Source organism: Helianthus annuus, chromosome 6, assembly GCF_002127325.2.
Source record: "Helianthus annuus cultivar XRQ/B chromosome 6, HanXRQr2.0-SUNRISE, whole genome shotgun sequence".
In the NCBI taxonomy this organism is placed as follows: Eukaryota; Viridiplantae; Streptophyta; class Magnoliopsida; order Asterales; family Asteraceae; genus Helianthus; species Helianthus annuus.
Window position 1 is genome coordinate 3,624,315 of NC_035438.2, and position 20,645 is coordinate 3,644,959.

At 41.3% G+C, this 20,645-nt stretch overlaps 1 protein-coding gene across 1 annotated transcript; it reads right to left on the reverse strand.

Moving 5' to 3' along the window:
• Positions 1-6,073: 6,073 nt before the first annotated feature.
• LOC118479877 lies at positions 6,074-7,118 on the reverse strand. Its single transcript, XM_035974721.1, has 3 exons — positions 6,355-7,118; positions 6,129-6,283; positions 6,074-6,091 (listed from the first exon to the last, which is right to left on the reverse strand). Exons 1-3 carry the CDS (start codon positions 7,115-7,117, stop codon positions 6,074-6,076), a joined length of 936 nt encoding a protein of 311 aa, XP_035830614.1. The 5' UTR covers position 7,118.
• Between the last annotated feature and the right edge of the window lie 13,527 nt (positions 7,119-20,645).

The window sequence follows — 20,645 nt, forward strand, 5'->3', positions numbered from 1 at the left end:
CACTATTTGAATACCAAACCAGGTATCAAACCAGTGATCCAAGGCCAACGCCACCTTGGGTCAGCTAAAAATCAGGCGATGCAAGAGCAGATCGAAGAACTGCTCTCCGCAGGTATACTGCGGGAAGTCAAGTACCAGACTTGGTTATCCAACCCTGTCATGGTAGAAAAACCATCCGGGGCTGGCGCATGTGCGTCGATTACAATGACCTTAACAAGGCCTGCCCCAAGGATTGTTACGCGCTTCCGGAAATCGACGAAAAGGTCGATAACCTCGCACCATTTAGGTGGAAGTGTTTCCTCGATTGCTACAAAGGGTACCACCAGGTACAAATGGCACTTGAGGATGAAGACAAAACGGCATTCCGGACCCCAACCGGAAATTACTGCTATACAAAAATGCCGTTTGGGTTGCGCAACGCGGGCTCAACCTACCAGAAACTGAATGAACGACACTTTCCGCGGTCAAATAAGCAAAAGTGTCGAAATCTATATGGACGACCTGGTCGTCATGAGCATGGAGGAAGATACCATGCTCACTGATATAGAAAGAACATTCCAAACTCTGCGAAGCGTCAACATGAAGCTCAATCCAGGGAAATGCTCGTTTGGAATGGAAGAAGGCAAATTCCTTGGGTTCATCGTCACCAAAGATGGATTCAAGGTAAACCCGGAAAAAGTGCAGGCGATCGAGCGCATGCCATCGCCTGCATCGATGAAAGATATGCAACGCCTGGCCGGAAGGCTGGCGGCACTCAACAGGTTCTTGGCTAACCACGCAGCCAAGTCATACCCTTTCATCAAGACCCTGCGAAGCTGTTCAAAGAAAGAACAATTCCAGTGGACCACAGAGGCCGAAAAGGCCTTCCAGGAGATGAAGGAGTGTTTGATACAACTCCCAACACTAACCGCACCATGCAAAGATGAGCCACTCATCTTATACCTATCCGCTGCGGACAACGCAGTGGGCGCGGTATTAATAGTGGAACGAGCAGGGGTTCAAACACCCATCTATTATATCAGCAAAATGCTCAACGACCCGGAGACGAGATACTCAATAATGGAAAAATTGGTACTAGCACTGGTACATGCTTCAAGACGGTTACGACGCTACTTCGTAAACCACATCATCACAGTGCTAACCAATTACAGGATCGGCCCGATCCTGTCCAAACCCGACATCTCTGGGAGATTAGCAAAATGGGCAATTGAGCTGGGCGCACATACAATACATTACAAACCGCGCCCTGCCATCAAAGGGCCAAATCTTAGCTGATTTCGCCGCTGAAGTACCAGCGGATCGCATCCAAGAATGCGAAGAATCCCAAAATCCTGCGCCCCCACCACCCTCCTCAGAAGTATGGGCACTATTTACCGATGGTGCATCCAACGAGGACGGCGCGGGCGCAGGTCTGCGACTCGTCAGCCCTGACGGCCAAGAGCTTACATATGCCATCCGCCTCGATTTTAAAAGCACCAACAACGAGGCAGAATATGAAGCACTATTAGCCGGGCTACGTTTAGCAGTCAAAATCGGCGTGCAACATCTGGAAGCGCACGTCGATTCCTTGTTAGTTGCGGGCCATGTACGCGGCGACTATGCCGCCAAAGGGGATATCATGATCCTCTACCTCGAGCAAGCCCTGCAGCTAAAATCCAAATTCGCTTCATTCAATATTCGACACATTAATCGAAGCGAAAACAAATCCGCAGATGCACTATCAAAACTTGCATCCACCAGCTTCCAACACTTGGCAAAGGAGGTACGTATCGAGATTTTGCAAAATCCTTCGGTTCCCCTACGCCAGGTCAGTGTCATCCAATACGGAACAACGTCATGGATGACACCAATTATCGCATACCTTCAGTCAGGTGTGACTCCCGAGAGCAAAACAGAGGCACGTAAGTTGCAATACAAAGCGTGCCACTATCAAATGGGAGACGGTATCTTATACCGAAAGTCATACCTCGGACCACTCCTCCGATGCGTTAATCCACAAGATGCCACATACCTTATCCGAGAGATACATGAGGGCATATGCGGCATACATGCCGGACCACGCATGGTCGTGGCAAAAATCATGAATGCCGGGTATTACTGGCCCGGCATGCACCTGGACGCCGTCAAAGAATTACGCAAATGCATGGACTGCCAGCGCCATGCACCAAAAACTTTGCGGCCAAAAAACAATCTGGTCCCCGTCACTACTGCATGGCCTTTTCAAAAATGGGCGATCGACGTAGTGGGACCATTCCCGGACGCACCAGGTGCAGTTAAATTTATCATAGTGGCGGTTGATTACTTCACAAAATGGGTAGAGGCGAAACCACTCGCTTCCACCACTGCTATGATAACAAGAAAGTTCATTTGGGAGCACATCATCTGCCGTTTCGGTTTACCAATGTACATTGTTACCGACAACGGCACCAACTTCGCTGCCGACGAATTCCAACAATGGCTAGAAGAGCTGAACATCAAACACATATTCTCGTCAGTCGCACACCCACAAGGGAACGGCCAAGTCGAGAGTATAAATAAAGGCTTAGTCGAAGGAATCAAAGCACGATTGGGAACAGCCAGGCGTGGCTGGGTCGATGAACTCCCAAGCATCTTATGGGCTCACCGCACTAGCCCAAAAACAAGCAACGGGGAAACACCTTTCAGCCTCGTCTACGGGTCTGAAGCGGTGATACCCGCGGAAATGGGCCTCCCATCTCCTAGAATGTTGGCTATCGAAAAGCTAGACAACAACAGGGAACGTAGGATCGATTTGGACCTCCTAGAAGAAAGGCGCGAGAACGTCGCCATCAACGAGGCCAAATACAAATCCAAACTGGAAAAGTATTACAACGCGCGAGTTCGCGTTTGTACTTTCACTCCAGGGGACTACGTCCTACGTGACAACGAGGCATCTAATGCCGAGCGCCCAGGAAAACTTGCCCCCAAGTGGGAGGGACCCTACCTCATCAGCGAGGTCTTAGGGAAGGGCGCATACAGGTTACAAACACTAGAGGGCGAACCTATCGCCAGAACATGGAACGCACAACAGCTTAGACGCTGCTATATGTAAGCTATGTTCCAACACTCTCTATGTAACCTATTTGGCCGCAGGCCATTTGCAAATAAATAAATAAGCAATTTTCTACATTATTGTTTGTTATTACTATTACAATTGCGTGTTCCACTTTGCGGTATCCCAAAAACAGATTGGCAAAATCTTCATTCATGATACCCATACAAAGTGGTAACCACACACAAATATTGTAATAGGCCAGCAAAAGACAAACAGACTTGCATGTTTTATCCGGCCGGATACACAAGTTTTTGTTAAACACAATTCCTGAGCCCCAAAAAGGCAAACAATGGAATTGACGCGGACTCATACGACAAAAGTATGGAGTACACTCGACCCCATTCACAAATGGGTAGAGTTCCGATAATATAAGCTTTTACAAAGCTTAAAGCAATTCTAAAACCCTCACACGGTAATTAACAGAATTGATACATACACATACATCAAAAGTATGGAGCATACTTGACCCCGTTCATAAATGGGTAAAGATTACGCAAACACACGTTCAGACATGCAAGAATTAAAAACACTTGTACAAACTGAACAAAGAAACTTTATATTCAAAAAATTCAAGTATCTACATGATGCTTACGGAATTTACATAAAGTTCCTATTCTATACAAGAGGAATACAAAAAAGGAGGCACACTAGCCAACCTAAACCCTATTTTGAACCACTGGTCCCCGCGTCGCCTCCGACGTCACCAGCGGGTTCTTCCTCTTCCACATCAGGGTAAAGCATCCGCAAGCGGTCAACATAGTCCGCAACCTCCAAACACTCGTCTAGCTCCCCTACACAGGCAAGGGGCGTGTCATAAAAGGAGGCTACGGCTGCTTTCAGACGACCCTCGGTATCCACATCACGGAACCCGGATGCCTGATCAGTATAACCGCCTGCGGATAGTACATTGATGTGCCCAATGCAGCGGTTAAAACCAGCCTTGAAGCCAGCATCACGCGCACGTTCCTTGACCAGGTCCAATCCAGATGAGGTCTCAGGGGCATTCATTATAGCCTCGACAATCTGCAATAAAAAGATCATAAGTCTTGAATGCTAATCCAAGCAAATGTAAAGGCAAAGGATACTTACACGCGCGATGCCGTGAGTCCGCAACCACTCACGGTCAGCTTCCAGTTGGTTAAAAGAGGACACCAAGGCATCCTTGGCCTCAACAGCAGCGTCAGCCCGGTTCTCCGCAACAGATGCGCGGGCAGTAAGGTCCGTAACCGCGACCTCCCGGGCCTGAACCTCAGCCTATTACAAGAACAGCAAACAGTTTACTCGGTAAATATTTTCAAAACAATAGACGAAAGCAACAACGCTAAAGATACGTACCTGCAGGCTTTCAACAACTTTGCCTAAACGAATGCGCTCCGCATTCGCCTCTTCAAGAGCCTTAGAAGCACGGCTCTCCTTCTCTGCGGCCTCTTCATAGGCCTTTGAGGCACGAGCCCCGGCTTCTTCGGCCTCTTCAAGGGCCTTCAAGGCGTCGGCCTTCGCCTGCAGCGCCTTCACAGAAATGGCCTCAGCCGCAGCCTTCTCTTGACTCAAGGTAGCATTCGCTGCCTTGGCATTCGCCAACTCCTGCCGAGTATGAAACAGAACGTTATTCTGCTTAGCCCAAGATTCATTCCATTTCTTGCGCTCATTGGACAACTTTTCGTTCCAACTCTTGCGCTCATCAGCAAGGAGTTTAGCAAGGGTACGCACCTGTTTCAGCTGGGCAGTGACAGCCCACTCAGAAGTCTGCTTCTGCTTCTCAAAAGCAGCTTTATCCTTCTCGAGCTGCTCCGCACCCGCACGAGCAGCATCGACCAACTTCTCGGCTTCCGCCCGCATACGAGCAGCCTCCTCCTCGCGGCGGCCCAGCACCTTATAATCTTCCAAAATGGCATTAGCCACGATGGAAGTACCTACCAGCATTGACGAGAGCTGGTTTACACGCAGCTCTCGGGGTGCGGCACGGGCACGCTCAACTTCAAAAGGGGTGCCCAGACCACCCAGAATCTCCTTGCAGGCCGCAGGGTCATTTGAGATATCATCCCCCTGCATAACAGTCTAGGGAGGTCGGTGATACACCATACTGCGACCCGTGGAATATGTGCGGTAGTAATACTCCAATTCAGACTCCCCAGGCTGAATTGGAGGCCCGTCGTGACCCGCATCACCAGCAGACGAGCCGCTACCTTTCTCCCCAGCAGGAGACTTCTGCGGCTCAGCATCCTGCTGCCGCACCTCAGCATCAGACTTCTGCTTACCGGCATCTGAAAACCTCAAGTTCAATCCGTCACCCTCATCAGGAGAGATCAGATTGTCCGAGGAGTCCACAGTGTCAAAAATCCGGTCAGCAGTCGCCTCCACCGTCTTCTCCAAAGGGGGATCACGAACTGGCCCAGCGAAAGGGGCCGCAGGCTCCTTAGGCGCGACCTTCTCCTTCAATACACCCGCACCCGCGGCAGCGGTGTGCGGAGGAGACGCAGGAATGTCAACAAAAGAATACCCCGCATCTCGGGATTCTGCAATACAAAGAGTATTCAATGAAGTACTTCCCACCCATGGTACATACAAAACAAAGAAAAGGGATATACTTACCAGCAGCAACTGCAGGTTTCTTCTGCACCGGAGCAACTCTCCTGGTCGGCAGTCTCCGCCTCTTCGGTTCACCACCACCAGCAGCTTTCTGCTCTGGCCCCCTTTTCTCCCCAACAACGGGGGGAACCACACCAGTTCCACCCGCGGCCGCACCACTACCTATAACACCCAAACCCTCAAGGGTGTCAGATACTACGACGTAATCGGTATATCCCCGAGAACAAGATTGATAGGTACCTGCGGCTTCGAAAACGGAAGAAGGGGCAGCTGAGCCTTCAACACTCCCCTTACCACGACCCCGCACGGTCTTTTTTACCGTTTTCTTCTCCACAGTCTTTTTGGGGACACGTTTCTCAAACTTCCCCAAATCCGCAAGGACACCTGGATTCACACAATCAACAGAACCAGTCAAAAAAAAAAAATAAACTGAAAAAACTAATGCCACGTAAGACGTACCTCTTGCGTCTCCCGGAACCGGGGCTTCCAGCACCGCTTTTGATGGTACGCGGAAGTTTTTCAGAATTTCAAGGTTGAAACCTTTCTTCAGCTCAACCGCGATCAGTTCAACCTGGCCCTTGAAATCAGGCTCAAACATCCTCCACAAGCCAACCGCATCCGCTGATACATGCATGCAGGTTACCACAAAGGCTTAGGAAATAAGGAAAATAAACAAAGGGTAACGAACTTACCACCACCCTGTTCCCGCAACACGGGTCTTTCCTTCCTATCCGGTCTAGAGAGCATCATCCGCAATATCCATAGTTGGTCATTATCCAACTTCCTGAGTTCAATAGGCCGCAGCCTAGAGAACCAGTCCGCGGTCTTTGCGGAAGCAACAGGAATATCTTCATCGGAAACTCCAACATCGACGTTCCTGAAAGACATGTTAGCATAGACCGCACAGGCTTTCACGTAGAAGAACCTCTTCTTCCAGCCTGTCACACCCTTAGGGGGTGTCATCAACTTCAGACTCCCATGCCTTTGAGTGAACGAGAAAAAACCGGTGTTCACCGTCAACTGGTAGAAACGCCGGAAATTCTCCACTGAAATGGGCAGGCCATGGGCACGGAATGTGTACTCAAAATTCCGAATTCGGAACATTCCGAAAGGACTAAGCTGGGAGATATGGAGGTGATAATACTCCAATACCTCCGCCACAAACACCGTCACCGGCAACCTAAGATTACCGTGGGTGAAAAAATCCGCCCACAAGGTTATATAACCGGCCGGAGCATCGGCACCGGTGTCCCCCACTTGTGGGTAAGTAGCATTCCAGTCTTTGGCCATCTGAACAGTGGCCATCAGGGTTTTAAAACTACCTTTTGTCCACTTTAACACCGGTAACCCACCACCGGGAACATTCACATCATCATCCTCGTCTTCTTCCTCAGCCACTATCGGCTGTTCAGGGTTTTCACCCTCCACATTGTGTGGATTCGATGGTTCAGCCATCAAAAATATCAAAGAAACGGAAGATGGCGAACAGAAACACTAGAAACCTCACCAGAAAGTCAGAAAAAATCGTCGGAGAAGACAGATGACAACTTTCTCTCAAACGGCAAATTTTTTTGAATTTTCGACAAAGTGAGAGGAAACCACAAACGGTTATCCCCTTATATACCCATCGCAATTAATGCGGAGGGAGAAAGCAAATCATCACGTTCAAAAAGAGCGTATCTTGCAACAACACGTGTCGAGCGCCGTTTTAGCTGACGGTTATCACGCGCGCGTGGCCGCCCACGCGCCTGACAAAGAAGACGTTTACACTCCCTGCTACAGTGCATTTAATGCCTCGGGCAGTGCAAATGTCCTTTCATTTCAGCACATGCAGAAACGTCTCACCAACTTCTACCAACTCACACGTGCGATCAAGCCACGTAGGCAAGAAAAAGCGACAACATTATCCAAAAAACATAAGCGGCATGCGGTTTTTCTGGTTTACCGCACCATAACCCATACCGCATGTCGTTTTTTTATATACCCTAAAAAATAGGTAGAAATATATCTATCTATGCTATAAAGGGATATATTACCTTTTCCGCATCACTCACGAGCACACGTGAAATATGCGGAAGTGACACACATGAACCCATTCAGATGTGTCAGATGCTCAGAACCAGTGTTGTTCTTTGGACTGAACCGCATCTCAGGAACAAGCAAAGCGCATTGCCTTCCTTTTCTTCAAGCTTCAAATCCCTCCTGTCCGGTTCACAACCACAGAGGGTGCATGAACAACTTCTTCAGAAGAAAGAAGGAACGGAATCTACGCGCCCGCACATCAGCAGCCCTGACTCCTGAACCTTCAAGAGTTACATCCGTGCAACAAGCACACTTTGAGCGAATATGGGACTGCAACATCGCAGACACCCATAAAGAGCTACAGACATAACCATAGCTTCCGCAGAGTGGTTGCTACGGAAGAGCAAAACTCACTCCACATCACCGAACGAGGCTACCTCGTTATAAACTCGGTATTGGAGCGTGAAGGTAAGTGGCTCCAGAAAGAACGCAGATACGTGCTCTAAACAAGCACTTATCAAGCAGCAAGTGTCCGAACAGCGGTAACAAGTCTGCCTATGACTTTGTTTACCTGCCAACGGACCGCGGTAAAAAGTCTGCTTAGGACTTTGTTTACCTACCAATGGATCGCATGGAATAAACAACGATGGGCATCCCCTTGCCTATGACCATGTTTATTTACCCATAGTCTAGATCCACATTGATCGACCAAACACGGCCAACAATGACGCAACGAAGTAACCGCAAAGAACGTACGGTTACTTGAGAGCTATCAAGATGAACACGAACACCCAACAAAAAAGGGATGGTCATCTCATCATAGGATGCTGAACATAGAACTTGAGCAAAGTTCTAACACAACATCCAAAACCTTCAAACCTGACCGCAAAGGTTGGTTTACAAGTTTTTCTTTTCTTCTTCGTGCACCATTCTGGCAAATGGTTCGAAGAAGAAACCACCTCCAAGAGGTTCGAAACATGTGCAAACCTTCGAACCACCATCCAAGAGGTCGGTTCGAAGTTTGTGCAGCATTACTATGAAGGTCCCTAACAGGCCTTCAACACAACAACAGGTGGCAACCCACCTGATGACATGCAACGGCTGAGAATTTCGCATCAAGCGAAACCCCTTCACCGGTACGGAAGAGGCATAGCCGGATTTTTTACCAGATCACCAGGTTGATCTGGCCTAAAATTTTCTCCAGACTGCCACACTACCTTCCTACACCATAAGTCCAGTACTCCTCCCACGTGCAACTTGCACAAGGGAGCAACACTAGACTGGGGGGACTTGAAGGGGTATGGTCCCAAAACGACCATTACCCGCATCAAACAAACCCCTACCAGTAAGCAAACCGCACCCATGCGGTCACATCCTTCGAACCCATTCGGTTCGAAGATGAATAGCTTGACCCAAGTACGAAAGAAGATGAACATATCGATGCGGCTGGCACCGCATCATATGGCCATTTTCGTCACGACAAGGGAAGCGAGCAAATAGTCTCCACATACGATGATGCGGCCAACACCGCATCTCGCGTATTTCTTGATCACAAGTAGGAGACGCGGTAACTTCAGACGTTACCACATGCAGCGATGCGGCTCGCACCGCACCCTGCATATCCAACAAGTGGACTGACACGCCAGGCAAGTGGCTGACACCACGAGGCAAGTGGCGCCGGCGACAGTCCCCTGTCAGAGCTATTAAAGCAATGGGCTGACGTGGCGTAACCCCCACGGCCGGCGAGACTGACACACCTGCAACGGTGCAGCTCGTCGTCAGCCCATCCATCAATCTCCTCCTTCACTCCTCGGCTATAAATACCGACCCCAAACCAGGTTTGAGGTATCTCTTCACAACTCTCTAACTACTACTATAATCTTGCTTTGCTTCCCAAGCAAACTACTGATTCTCACGCCGGAGAGTGGTAACAAGGAGCACCCCCCACCCCATCCTCCTTGTTACGAGTCACGGCTTGTTTCCTTGTGCAGGAGATCATCCACCGGTGACCCAGCCAGCGATCTCCGAGAGGAAGGGATTAACCCTTCTTGACGAGACCAGTGTGTTAACCCTACCCGGTTAACCATTGTTTCATCAGTCAGTGAGTAATTAATGAAATTAAATACCACTAGTCAACAAGCATATGTTTATTGTTTCAGCTTCAGTTTTTTAAACACATACATTGAATGATTTCGTAGTCTAAAACATACAATATCCCCCAATTACATACACGTTAGTCTGGGTGATATGAGGTAGCGGCTTCAGCCACCTCAGCTAAATAACACCCCCCACAACATTTTTTGGACGCTATTGGGGAGCGTTATTCTTCTAATTGTTAGCTCAATAACGAATTGTAAAGGATGATTCATGGCAGTGGCGGATCTAGGATTCACGCCAAGCCGTAACGTTTTATAAATAAGCCGTAACGAAATCGGAAAAACATCAAATTTTTTCAAAATTTACACTAAAAAGGTCAAATTTTTCCGAGCCAAGCCGTAGCGGAGGTTACCCCCCGGTTAAGGCTAGGTCCGCCCCTGATTCATGGGCCTACTTCACTTTAAACGGTTAAAACCAAAAGAAAAATAGGAGGACGCAATTTTGGAATTTCAACCCATTTCTTGGTTGTTAAAGGAGGTGCTCCGAACCCTTTGCTTACGTAAACCCATTGCTTACGTGTCACTGATGTGACGTAATGCGACGAATGTTGCATCAACATTAAGATCCCCATATCAAGGATTCAAATGAACTTCTACATCACTAGTTTCAACTAAAGGTAGATACTATACTTTATTGGGACGTTTGTTGTCTATAAATACGTAAAACAATAGAAATGAGAAGTTCGAGAAGATAAACCATGAAACCAAATCGGAGCCAAACTGTCAGTAATGGTTAAGTTTGGTTTCATCTTTTAACACTTCGGCATCTGTTTTTGGCGATAAAAGAACGTTACTAACAATTTAGCTCACGGTGTGACTGAAAACCGTCAAAACAAGATCTTGAACACTCCTAATTTGAAGTTCACGCTGTCGTTCATAAAAAAACACGCAACAATAAAAAATGTGAATAAAGCTTTGTCATGCATTTGTAATGTATCGATATAACATGCGACCACAAATGTCATGTAACATATCGTGGAAAATCCGAAGGGTTATTTGGATAACATACCAACTTAGATAGTTACATTCATTTTAGTCATGTTTTAGACACATATCATGACAAATGGCAAGTACACTTCTCTGGAGTCGCGACGATGATTTGTGTTTCCTCGATTTGTTGTCTATTCAAAACCTTGTCCCCACTCAACTCCATCACAGTGACACCATACTGCTGCGTCAAACGGTTAGACAAATTCCGTACCACTTCAGCCGCTAAAGCTTTCATCGGCGCCACATAGACTATCTTGTAATCGCTATGGTTAAACGAATCGTCTTCATTCCTATGCAAACCCATCTGTTGAAGAATGGTGAGCATAGCAACATTGGTTTTACCGGATCCAGTGGGCGCACACACTAATATATTGTCTGATTTGAATAAAGCGGTCTCGTAAACTTTACTCTGAACCCTGTTTATTTCAGTCAATCCGTCAAACGCCTTTCGGGCCCGATCTGGCATGGCTGAAATCTTTACAAGCTTTTCTTCAGCAGAAAGCGGGTCGGGCTTCAATGCAGGCACGTGAACTTCTTCGTATCCTTTACAGTGGTTCGTGTACATTCGCATAACCGCATTCTCATCATATTCTTCTTGTTTGACTTCAACTTTAATCTTTTTATCATCTTTAAATTCAACATTATTGTTGAAATGTGTTGTTTCATATGCAGCTTCAGTTTCCTTTGTGTTGGGCTGGTAAACACGTTGTTCTTCTGTTAATGTAAGAACATTGTCTTCTTGTTTAACACGACGTCGTTTGTTGCTATTGTTACTCGCCATTTGAAGATACAGAAATGATTTGGAAGTAGAAAGAATGTTTGTTGTTATGGAGAGAAGTGGAATGTTTGATCGTGTTTGTGTATAAAATGCATTGTGATCCCGTAATACTCGGATCAGTTATCTCCCCAAAATAACTAACCTCTCTCTCAAAATGCTTATTAACTATAGGGTAGAGGATCCTGTACAAAGTCCATCTTTTGTAAGAAGTGTAAGAAATAATTTGGGAATAACAAGTGTCCCTCATCTTAATTAATTCAAAAGGGTATATTAGTAATTGTCCATTCTTATCAATTAATTGATTTCCAAAGATAACTGCCAAAAATATCATGCGATATATTAGGGATGTGATTCGAATTCGATTTGTTCTATATACATTTAATTGTTTACGGTAAGTTCTTGTTGTAGTGTTATATTCCCCAGTCAATAGTGTTATATTATGTACAGGTATCTTTAATCTCCTTTTCATAGTGTTTTATCCCCATCAATAGTGTTTATTCTGTATAGTGTCTTACAGTAAACAGATAGTGTTATATCTTTCTATAGTGTTTTATCATGTAATATACTGTTCCTTTCATAGTGTTTTATCCTCATCAATAGTGTTTTATTCTGTATAGTGTCTTACAGTAAACAGATAGTGTTATATCTTCCTATAGTGTTTTATCATGTAATATACTGTTCCTTTTCATAGTGTTTTATCCCCCATCAACAGTGTTTTATTTATGTATAGTGTCTTACAGTAAACAGATAGTGTTATATCTTCCTATAGTGTTTTATCATGTAATATATTGTTCTTTATAGTGTTATAAAAAGTTGTTGTGAAGGAAATCGAAGAATTTATTTCAGTACGAGAAATTCGCTGATTTTTTAGGAGATTGATGGGGGTTTTGAAACAGTTACCATAAATTCGCTGATTTATAGGAGATTGATGGGGGTTTTGAAACGGTTACCATATTTGAAACGTTGGAAAAGTCATTATTGCCCTTTAATTTTACATAAGGTCCTTCTAATTAAAACACAATTTACATTTTATACCCTATTGATCTCAACCATTAGATCAAATATCCAATGGTTTAAAACACTTCTTACCCTTCTCACATTTTAGATACTTTTTACCATATCCCTACCCTTAAATATAGATATAGAGTAAATTGCCAAAATGGTCAGTTTTGGGCATGTTTGTCAGTTTCATCTAAAACAACTTTTTTTACCACATGATCCTTCACTTTTGAGACTTTCTAGCATTTTCATCCAAACGTCTACTTTGATTTATTTTTTCCGTCAGACCTTTGAATGAAAATGACAAAAAATCTCAAATCTCAGGGACGATTTTGAAAAAAAAGTTAAACGTTTGGATGAAAATGTTAAAGAATCCTAAAAGTGAAGATCAATATGGTACAAAAAAATTGTTTTTGATGAAAGGGGAAATATACAGATTAGTAAATGTAGTAAAAAAGGGGAAATATACAATATTTGTTTAGGTTTAGGTAAATATACAATTAAAAGGTTTTTCAAAGGGATATATGCAATTAACCCTTTCATGATCTGCTTCATCACTGGTCCTTCACTCATCAGGAAGATCTAAAGCCCATCGCCCAACACTCAGCCCACAAACAGTCTTTTAAGCCCACTAAAGTTCAGTGCTCAGCACTCATATATATTTTAAACAAAGAGAAATATTAGAAACCTTATATAAAAAACATTTACAAAATATAAAACTGAAAGATTCACAATAACATTTTTAACACAAACACTATTAGAAGATTAGATAACTGAAGATTCACAATAATATTTTTAACACTAACACTATTAGAAGATTAGAGAAGAGATAAGGTTTCTCATTAATTTCATTCATAATCTAGTCCATAAATCATAGGGCCTTTCATTGGCATAGGATCAAGAGGAAATAAACAGAAGTAATATTTTTAACACTTCAAACTTACCGCTATATTCCTAGTTACCTCCATTGACACAGTCGATATCTCTCTCAAACTAAACATCATATCATATCATATTATTAAATATATTAATAAAGTAATAAAGATTTTTTCTGACACTACGTGGCATGCACTTCAAACTTACCGCTATATTCCTAGTTACCTCCATTGACACAATCGATATCTCTCTCAAACTAAACGATTGGGACTTGTATCTTTTGTTTCCACACCGTACGCCCCACCCAAACTACATACAAAAATCTTAACCGGAAATTCACCATGCTTCTTTAAGCGATGTAGAGAAGTTGGCCATGAAGCGTGGTGGTGGTGAAACTAAAAGATAGATAATTTTTGTATAGCAATTATAAAATAGTATTTTCTAATGTTCATGTTCCAAAAGCAAAGCGTGTATGAATATTCATATTACACAATTTACAACAATTTGAATGCTATTCATATATGATAAAATTCAAAGCCAATGAACAGTAATTTAATATTCAATTAAAATTAGAATAGTGATTTAATATTAAATTAAAATCAGAATTAAGAGATGAATAAATGGTATCGGGTATAGGTATCGGTCACAAATTTACCAAACCGGTGTATTTTCGGTACCGGTTCTGCACAGGTATTCACCGGTTTTTACCCTCAAATACCGGTGTCGTACCAGTACCGACTGGTACCGAACCGTACCATACTAGGTATATTCGGTACCAGTACCCACTTTTAGGGATTTCGGAAACGGTATTTTCGGTACCGGTTGGTACCGAGCTCATCCTATAGCAACGCAGCAATGCAAGTAATTGCACCGTTTAGATTACTTTTCATACACACAGTAAGTAACTGTATTTCGTTTGAATGAGATTTTATATACACAACAACTTATTTTGCTTTCTTTTTTGTTTTTTTCTGTAATAAATGAATTGTAGCATGTAAAATTAACTTGGATATTTAGAATATTGATGAGCAAATCGTATCAAATCCTGTAAACGAACCGGTATCGTATCGGTACCAAATTTACTATACCAAATCATTTTCGGTACCAATTTGGTACCCACCTTTTGGCGTTTTCAGAATCGTTACTTTAGGTTCGACACCGGTCTAGCACCATACCTGTATTTATTGATTTTTACCTTCAAATACCATACCGTATTGTACCGAGCATTTTCGGTGCCAGTACCTAATTTTGCTGATTTTCCAGATCGGTACTTTCGCTGCCGTTACCGGTACCGATCTCATCCATATTTTAACGTGTTAGCACCGTAACAACTGAACTAAAAACAACCGAATTACCAGCGTGTAGGACGTGTGGGTCCTATTATTATATATTAGGTTATTTAAAATCGTTTTTTATGACGGAGTGACTATCCTTACCACGTCATTTTATTTATGTTTTGATATTCGGTATTTGTTTGCCATTGCTTACATGCCTTTTGTAGTTATTGGGTCACGCCGCAACGCGCGGGCGGAAAATAACTAGTTAACAAAAAAAATCAAACAGAAACAATATCATCTATTCTTCTACTTCTACATGTAGTGCGTTTTCTCTTCCATCTTCATATTTTTACAAATGGAGATAACCGATTGTAGAACTCCTTTCCTTTTCGATTTATACCATCCATTAGTCCGGTCCATAATCCGTAGAACTCCTCACTCGTCTTTAACATTTCTTCAATTTCCAAATTTTCTTTATTTGTAATATATTCGAGTCCTTCTTGCACCAACTCTTCTGCCTTTTCTATAAAAGGTATTGATAAATGAAGCATGTTCATTGTAATCCTTATATAGTTTGTCGAAATTGTGCGAGTTATTAGGGAGATGTTGCTTTATTTTTAAATCCGCAAGCTCCTTATTTTTTGTCGCAAAGTCTAGAAGGCGTACACGCATCCCGGCCTTCAATGTCTCATATTTTTGTGATGTGAGGTCGTCATAGGCACCCATCTGATTTATCTCTAGACATGCTTCATCGTATTGCTTGTACATTTCTGCTTTAAACTAATCAATTATTATATATAGTAACAAAACAATTTGTGAAGAATGGTAATTAATATTTGGTACATTTTGACTTTAATTTATAGTTGCACGACTATAATATTATTGTTTTTAATTTTTTTTAACGGCAAATTTGGATCACTGACGGACCACTGGAGTATCATCGTGCCACCAGCAGAACCACCTTATCATATCCATATCCACTAGGCAATAATGCCAATACACCAATTCAGGAGAAAACCCAATAAATCTGGGAAAACCCTCTTTGTGAGAATCGAACCCATGACCTAATGGTCATAAGTCTTATCCCACCCCTAAAATACCACTAGGCTATAATGCCATGGGTATTATTGTTTTTAATTGATTTATATTTTTAAATCTTAAGTTTTAATAAAGTTATTAAAAGATCTCTGACCTCTAATATTATTTACAAATAACCGTGATTTTTAATATATATTATACCAAAGTTTAATAATATTTTTGGCTCTATAAACGATTTACGTTGCAACCCCTAAACTTTGTTTATGTGTTTTTTTAATAGATATATGTTTTTTTTTATCATATGTTATGTCCTTTAAAGTTTAATAAAGATAATTTTTTTAATAGATATATGTTTTTTTTTATCTTTGTTTATATGTTTGATTCTTTTCTATTTTACTTATTATTTATTCAACTTAATTGTGTTGCTTTCTTATATTTACGGTCCTTTAGGTTAAAGATAACTTCTAACTCTAGACATATTTACTTAACCGTGTTGATTGCTTACTTTTACCGTCGTTTAGATTAAAGCCTGCATAGTTCATAATAACTTATCGATATATCATGTAACAAATACAGAGCCGGCCCGCTAGTGTATCAAACCTAGGCTAGGGCGGCCTCCAAAACTTTAGTGCCTCCATCTAGAAAATATTATATTTATATATTATGTATAATAAGATGAAGTTTGATTGGCGTGTGTATCTGATCCTTGTAGTGTAGTGGTAATCATTTCTTGTTGGTCAAGCCTAGTTCCCTGTTCGATTCTCAGTAACAACGTTTTATCCTTACCTTTTTGTTTTTATTTTTAATTTGGAGAAGCCTTGATATTCTGGTTTGTAGCCTGTAGGGTATATTAACATCAAACTTCTGGGTGTTCTGTGATTTTTGGAGTTCATGTCCAAGCATTGTTGGGTTGTTTTGTTATTATTCACTATGAGTCAGTGAATCAAAGCATTGGAGGTAGAACCCTATATTCGAGTAGCAGGGCCGTCTCTGAAAATCGTTAAAAGATTTTGGGCCCTGGGCGAGTATAAGAAAGGGGCCGTATAATATAAAGTCAACAACTCAATTTTGTAAAAAAGAAATATAAATATATTTGAATTAGTACGTATTTATATACTAGATTACATAAGAATAAACGAAAAAATGGGTCGCTAAAATATAACTTTTTCAAAATACATATAAAAAATTTAAAATTATGAACAAACTAGTGGGATCAAACCTTCGTGTCGTACCGAGTGAAAACTTTGTTTGTTTCAATATACTTGATATAGCAAAAGAAAAAGAAAACACAAAAAATATAGTCGTAACATGTTCAAAACGTATTTTGCTTTATTAGTTTTTGTATAATAAGAGGAAAAACCATTTGAAATATTGTTTTATGAAATTTATTAATAATAAAAAAAAAGTAAATCATAAAAGTTTTCAATTGTAAACAAAAATTGAAAACTTGAAATTGAATAGGAAAAAAACGAAAAAACAAAACGATAGGTAAAAAGAAAAAATGGGCATTAGACAACCTAATGTCACGTCCCGCTTAAAAATCAGATCTTTTCATCGTAATTCTAGAACCTTTCGGGCTATTCAAGGCACACTAGAGGCTGCTGGAACATTCCGGAGAATGCTACACAAATCTGGCCTCAAAGACCATGCTACAAAGTTGCGGAACTCTCTAGAAATCGCTGGAAAATCAGCCCCACAAGCTCCAGCCAAGAAGGCTCTAGAATAGCCTTGAAAGATCATGACAAGACCAAAATATTGTCAAAGAAGTATCTAGAAAAGGCTGGTCATAAGGGCTACCAAAGAACCCTCTAGATCAGCCCTTAATCATCACATAAGCTGGATATTTGTATGGAAAACTCTAAAAATCAACAACTAGATATTATGTATGGAATTATCTAGACTAGAAACCATCTAGACACCCAGAAGTAGTATAAATAGCCATGTATGCTCTCATTGGTAATCACTATGGTTGTAAAAGGCCCGCCTAGGCTCCGAGTACTCCCCGAGTACTCGCTACAAGGTAGGCTGCCGAGGCCCGAGTACCGTTCACCTAGGCCCATTACTCCCAAGTAATCTCTGCTTAGGCCAAGTACCTCTCGAGTACTCTCGAATCCGACTAGGGAGCGCCTAGCGACTTTTGCAACCATGGTAATCACCCAACTTCTTGTTACAAATATATCCTCGCCGATACCCTCATACGACCCCGCCGCGAAGCGCGGGTTCGATACTAGTTTGTATACAAAACCATTAGCATATGTTGTAGGGGTGCTAAACGGGTTAGGTTCGTGGGTTGGCGGGTTCAACCCGACCCGAACCCGAAATTTTAGATGAACCCGAACCCCAGAGTCTTGTGATATATATGAACCCGAACACGACCCGAATACTAGCGGGTTGAACCGAACACGACCCGTTTAACCCGAATTTTCAAATTTTTAAATTTTTTTTTCGCAAATTAATATATGAAAATTAAAATTTTACTAAACAAACAAAAATGTATATCTAAAATTGTCTTTTTATTATAAAACTTTATGTCAATCTCTTTTTATTTTAAGTTATAATTATGCATAAAATACACATCCAAATTAATTTATGACATAAAACATGTTGTAAAAAATAAAATATAATATAAATGGGTTAAACAGGTCAACCTATCAACCCGACTGGGTTGACCCGAACCCGACCCGAACCCATTTAGATTAAACCTAAATCCGTGAATTCCGTGTTAGGTTCGTGTCATGTCAGCAATTCACACCCCTAATATGTTGGGATATTTATACCTTAAATAAAAAAAAATTAAAAAGAACTTACCGACATTGATGTCTTCTATTTCTTTCATATGCCTAAGAGATTTGCGAATAGAGAAATCTACACCGCAGAGTGTTCGAAAATCCCGGTTTGTTGGTCAATGAAAGCGTTATTTTCCACGTACAAGTTGTAATGAACCTCTTTAATCTCGTCAAAAAATTTCCTCAAGATTGATTTTTTAAGTTCATAATCCTCAACACCTAGATCATCGTATTCACAGTCTTTATCGATTTCAAAAAGGGCTTGATCAACAAGACTCTTTAAGTTTCCAGCACATCGGTTGACAAAAGATTCAGTATACCCAGTTCGGAACATAACTAACGGCAAGTCCAATTACATGATTGATGAAGGGATCTAGAGAGATATATGGTGGTGTTCTGTCATAAAACGTGGATTCTTCAAGATCTGAACAAAACTGTACCCACACCAACACCAGAAATATCTTTTATTCACAGCTAATAACAAGATACGACTCTCAAGATACGAAATGCAACTCACTCAACTCTCAATAGATTATCGGCACAATAATCTGCACAATGGAACTCACAGGAACACACGAGATCTTGTTTCAAGATGGAAAAAACAAGATTACAAACCCTAAATGAAGAGGAACTAAAGGAACTAAATGAAATGGAAACTAAATGACGAGGGAATCAGTATTGATTTTTAAATGTTTAGTGCCTAATATTTTCAAACGGCCACCTTTGTATTATTTTCTTGATATTCATAATAAATCAAGAATTTTAAAATGGCGACCTTTGTATTATTTTCTTGATATTCATAATAGATCAAGAATTGTAGAAAATATGCGTTGTGCAGCAACTCAATGGGACCGACCTTGATTTACTTAAACTAAAACCGGCATTAAAAGATTTTTTTAAGTATTTATTTTTTAATAATATTTTAATTTAGTTTTTTAGAGAGTATCCGTATTGATTACTATGGTTTTCGATTTCGATGGACAGACAATGTATCGCTTTTGTATTGTTCCGAGTTGTTTACGGACCGAACAACAACGGTATCGTTTTTAACCCTATATATACACACTATTTGTTTTTATATTACAGCATCAGAATCGTTATTATGTGTTTTAAATTTTCATTTTTACCCCTCTACTATTTATACTAAACGTTTTTAACCCTTTTAATCTTTTACTAGTTTGGTTTTTCCTGATAACTTGTTTTCCGTTGGTTAAAAAAAACTAAATGCTTAGTTGTGCTTGATTTTATTTTCTCGGCGTCACTGTATGAATTTTGTTGAAAATCAAGTTGTGTTTGAAATAGAGGGTTTTCTATTTTTTTTATTTTTTATTCTTTTGTGTCATAGATTACTAGATGAATTAATGGTGTCATAACAGTAAGGTGACGAAGGAAACCAATACTGGCCGAACAACGTCAATATCGGTGTTGAATTATTAGAACCGAAATCGACATATACTTTAAAATATATACGCTTCTATCCCATTTAGTTTTTATTTAATCTAATCTCCCTGTGGCAACTCACGTTTATTATCTTAATATAAAGCTTAATACGTAATTGTTTTTAACTTTTTTGTTCTCACCGTTCCAGTATAAACCTTGTTAAAAAAATAATTTTTATTCAAACTAGTAATGTGACGAACTGTACCAGTATAGTTATTATCGGAACCGACATCGATATTCGTTTTATGGTTTTCAATGCAAAACACATTCTTTTAGACATATCATGACTTTAAATTGAGTGCCAGTACTATCTGGATACCATAACGAACTGAACGGCTACCAACTAAATTCCCCTGCGTAATGGAGCGAACCTATATATATATAATTTTGGGCCCTCGGAAAATTTGGGCATAGGTTGGGGTGCGGCTCGCCCACCCCCAGGTCATCCCTAAGTAGGATTTGCATGCACAATGCGGTGGAGGTTCGGTCGATGTCGGTTCTATTTTAGTTGTATTTTTTTTTTAATTTGAAATTTAAGGAAACTTTTTTTTTTAATTTTAAGTGTATTTAATAATACTTAATTACGTTTCTTAATATATAAAGTAACATAAATAAAAAATA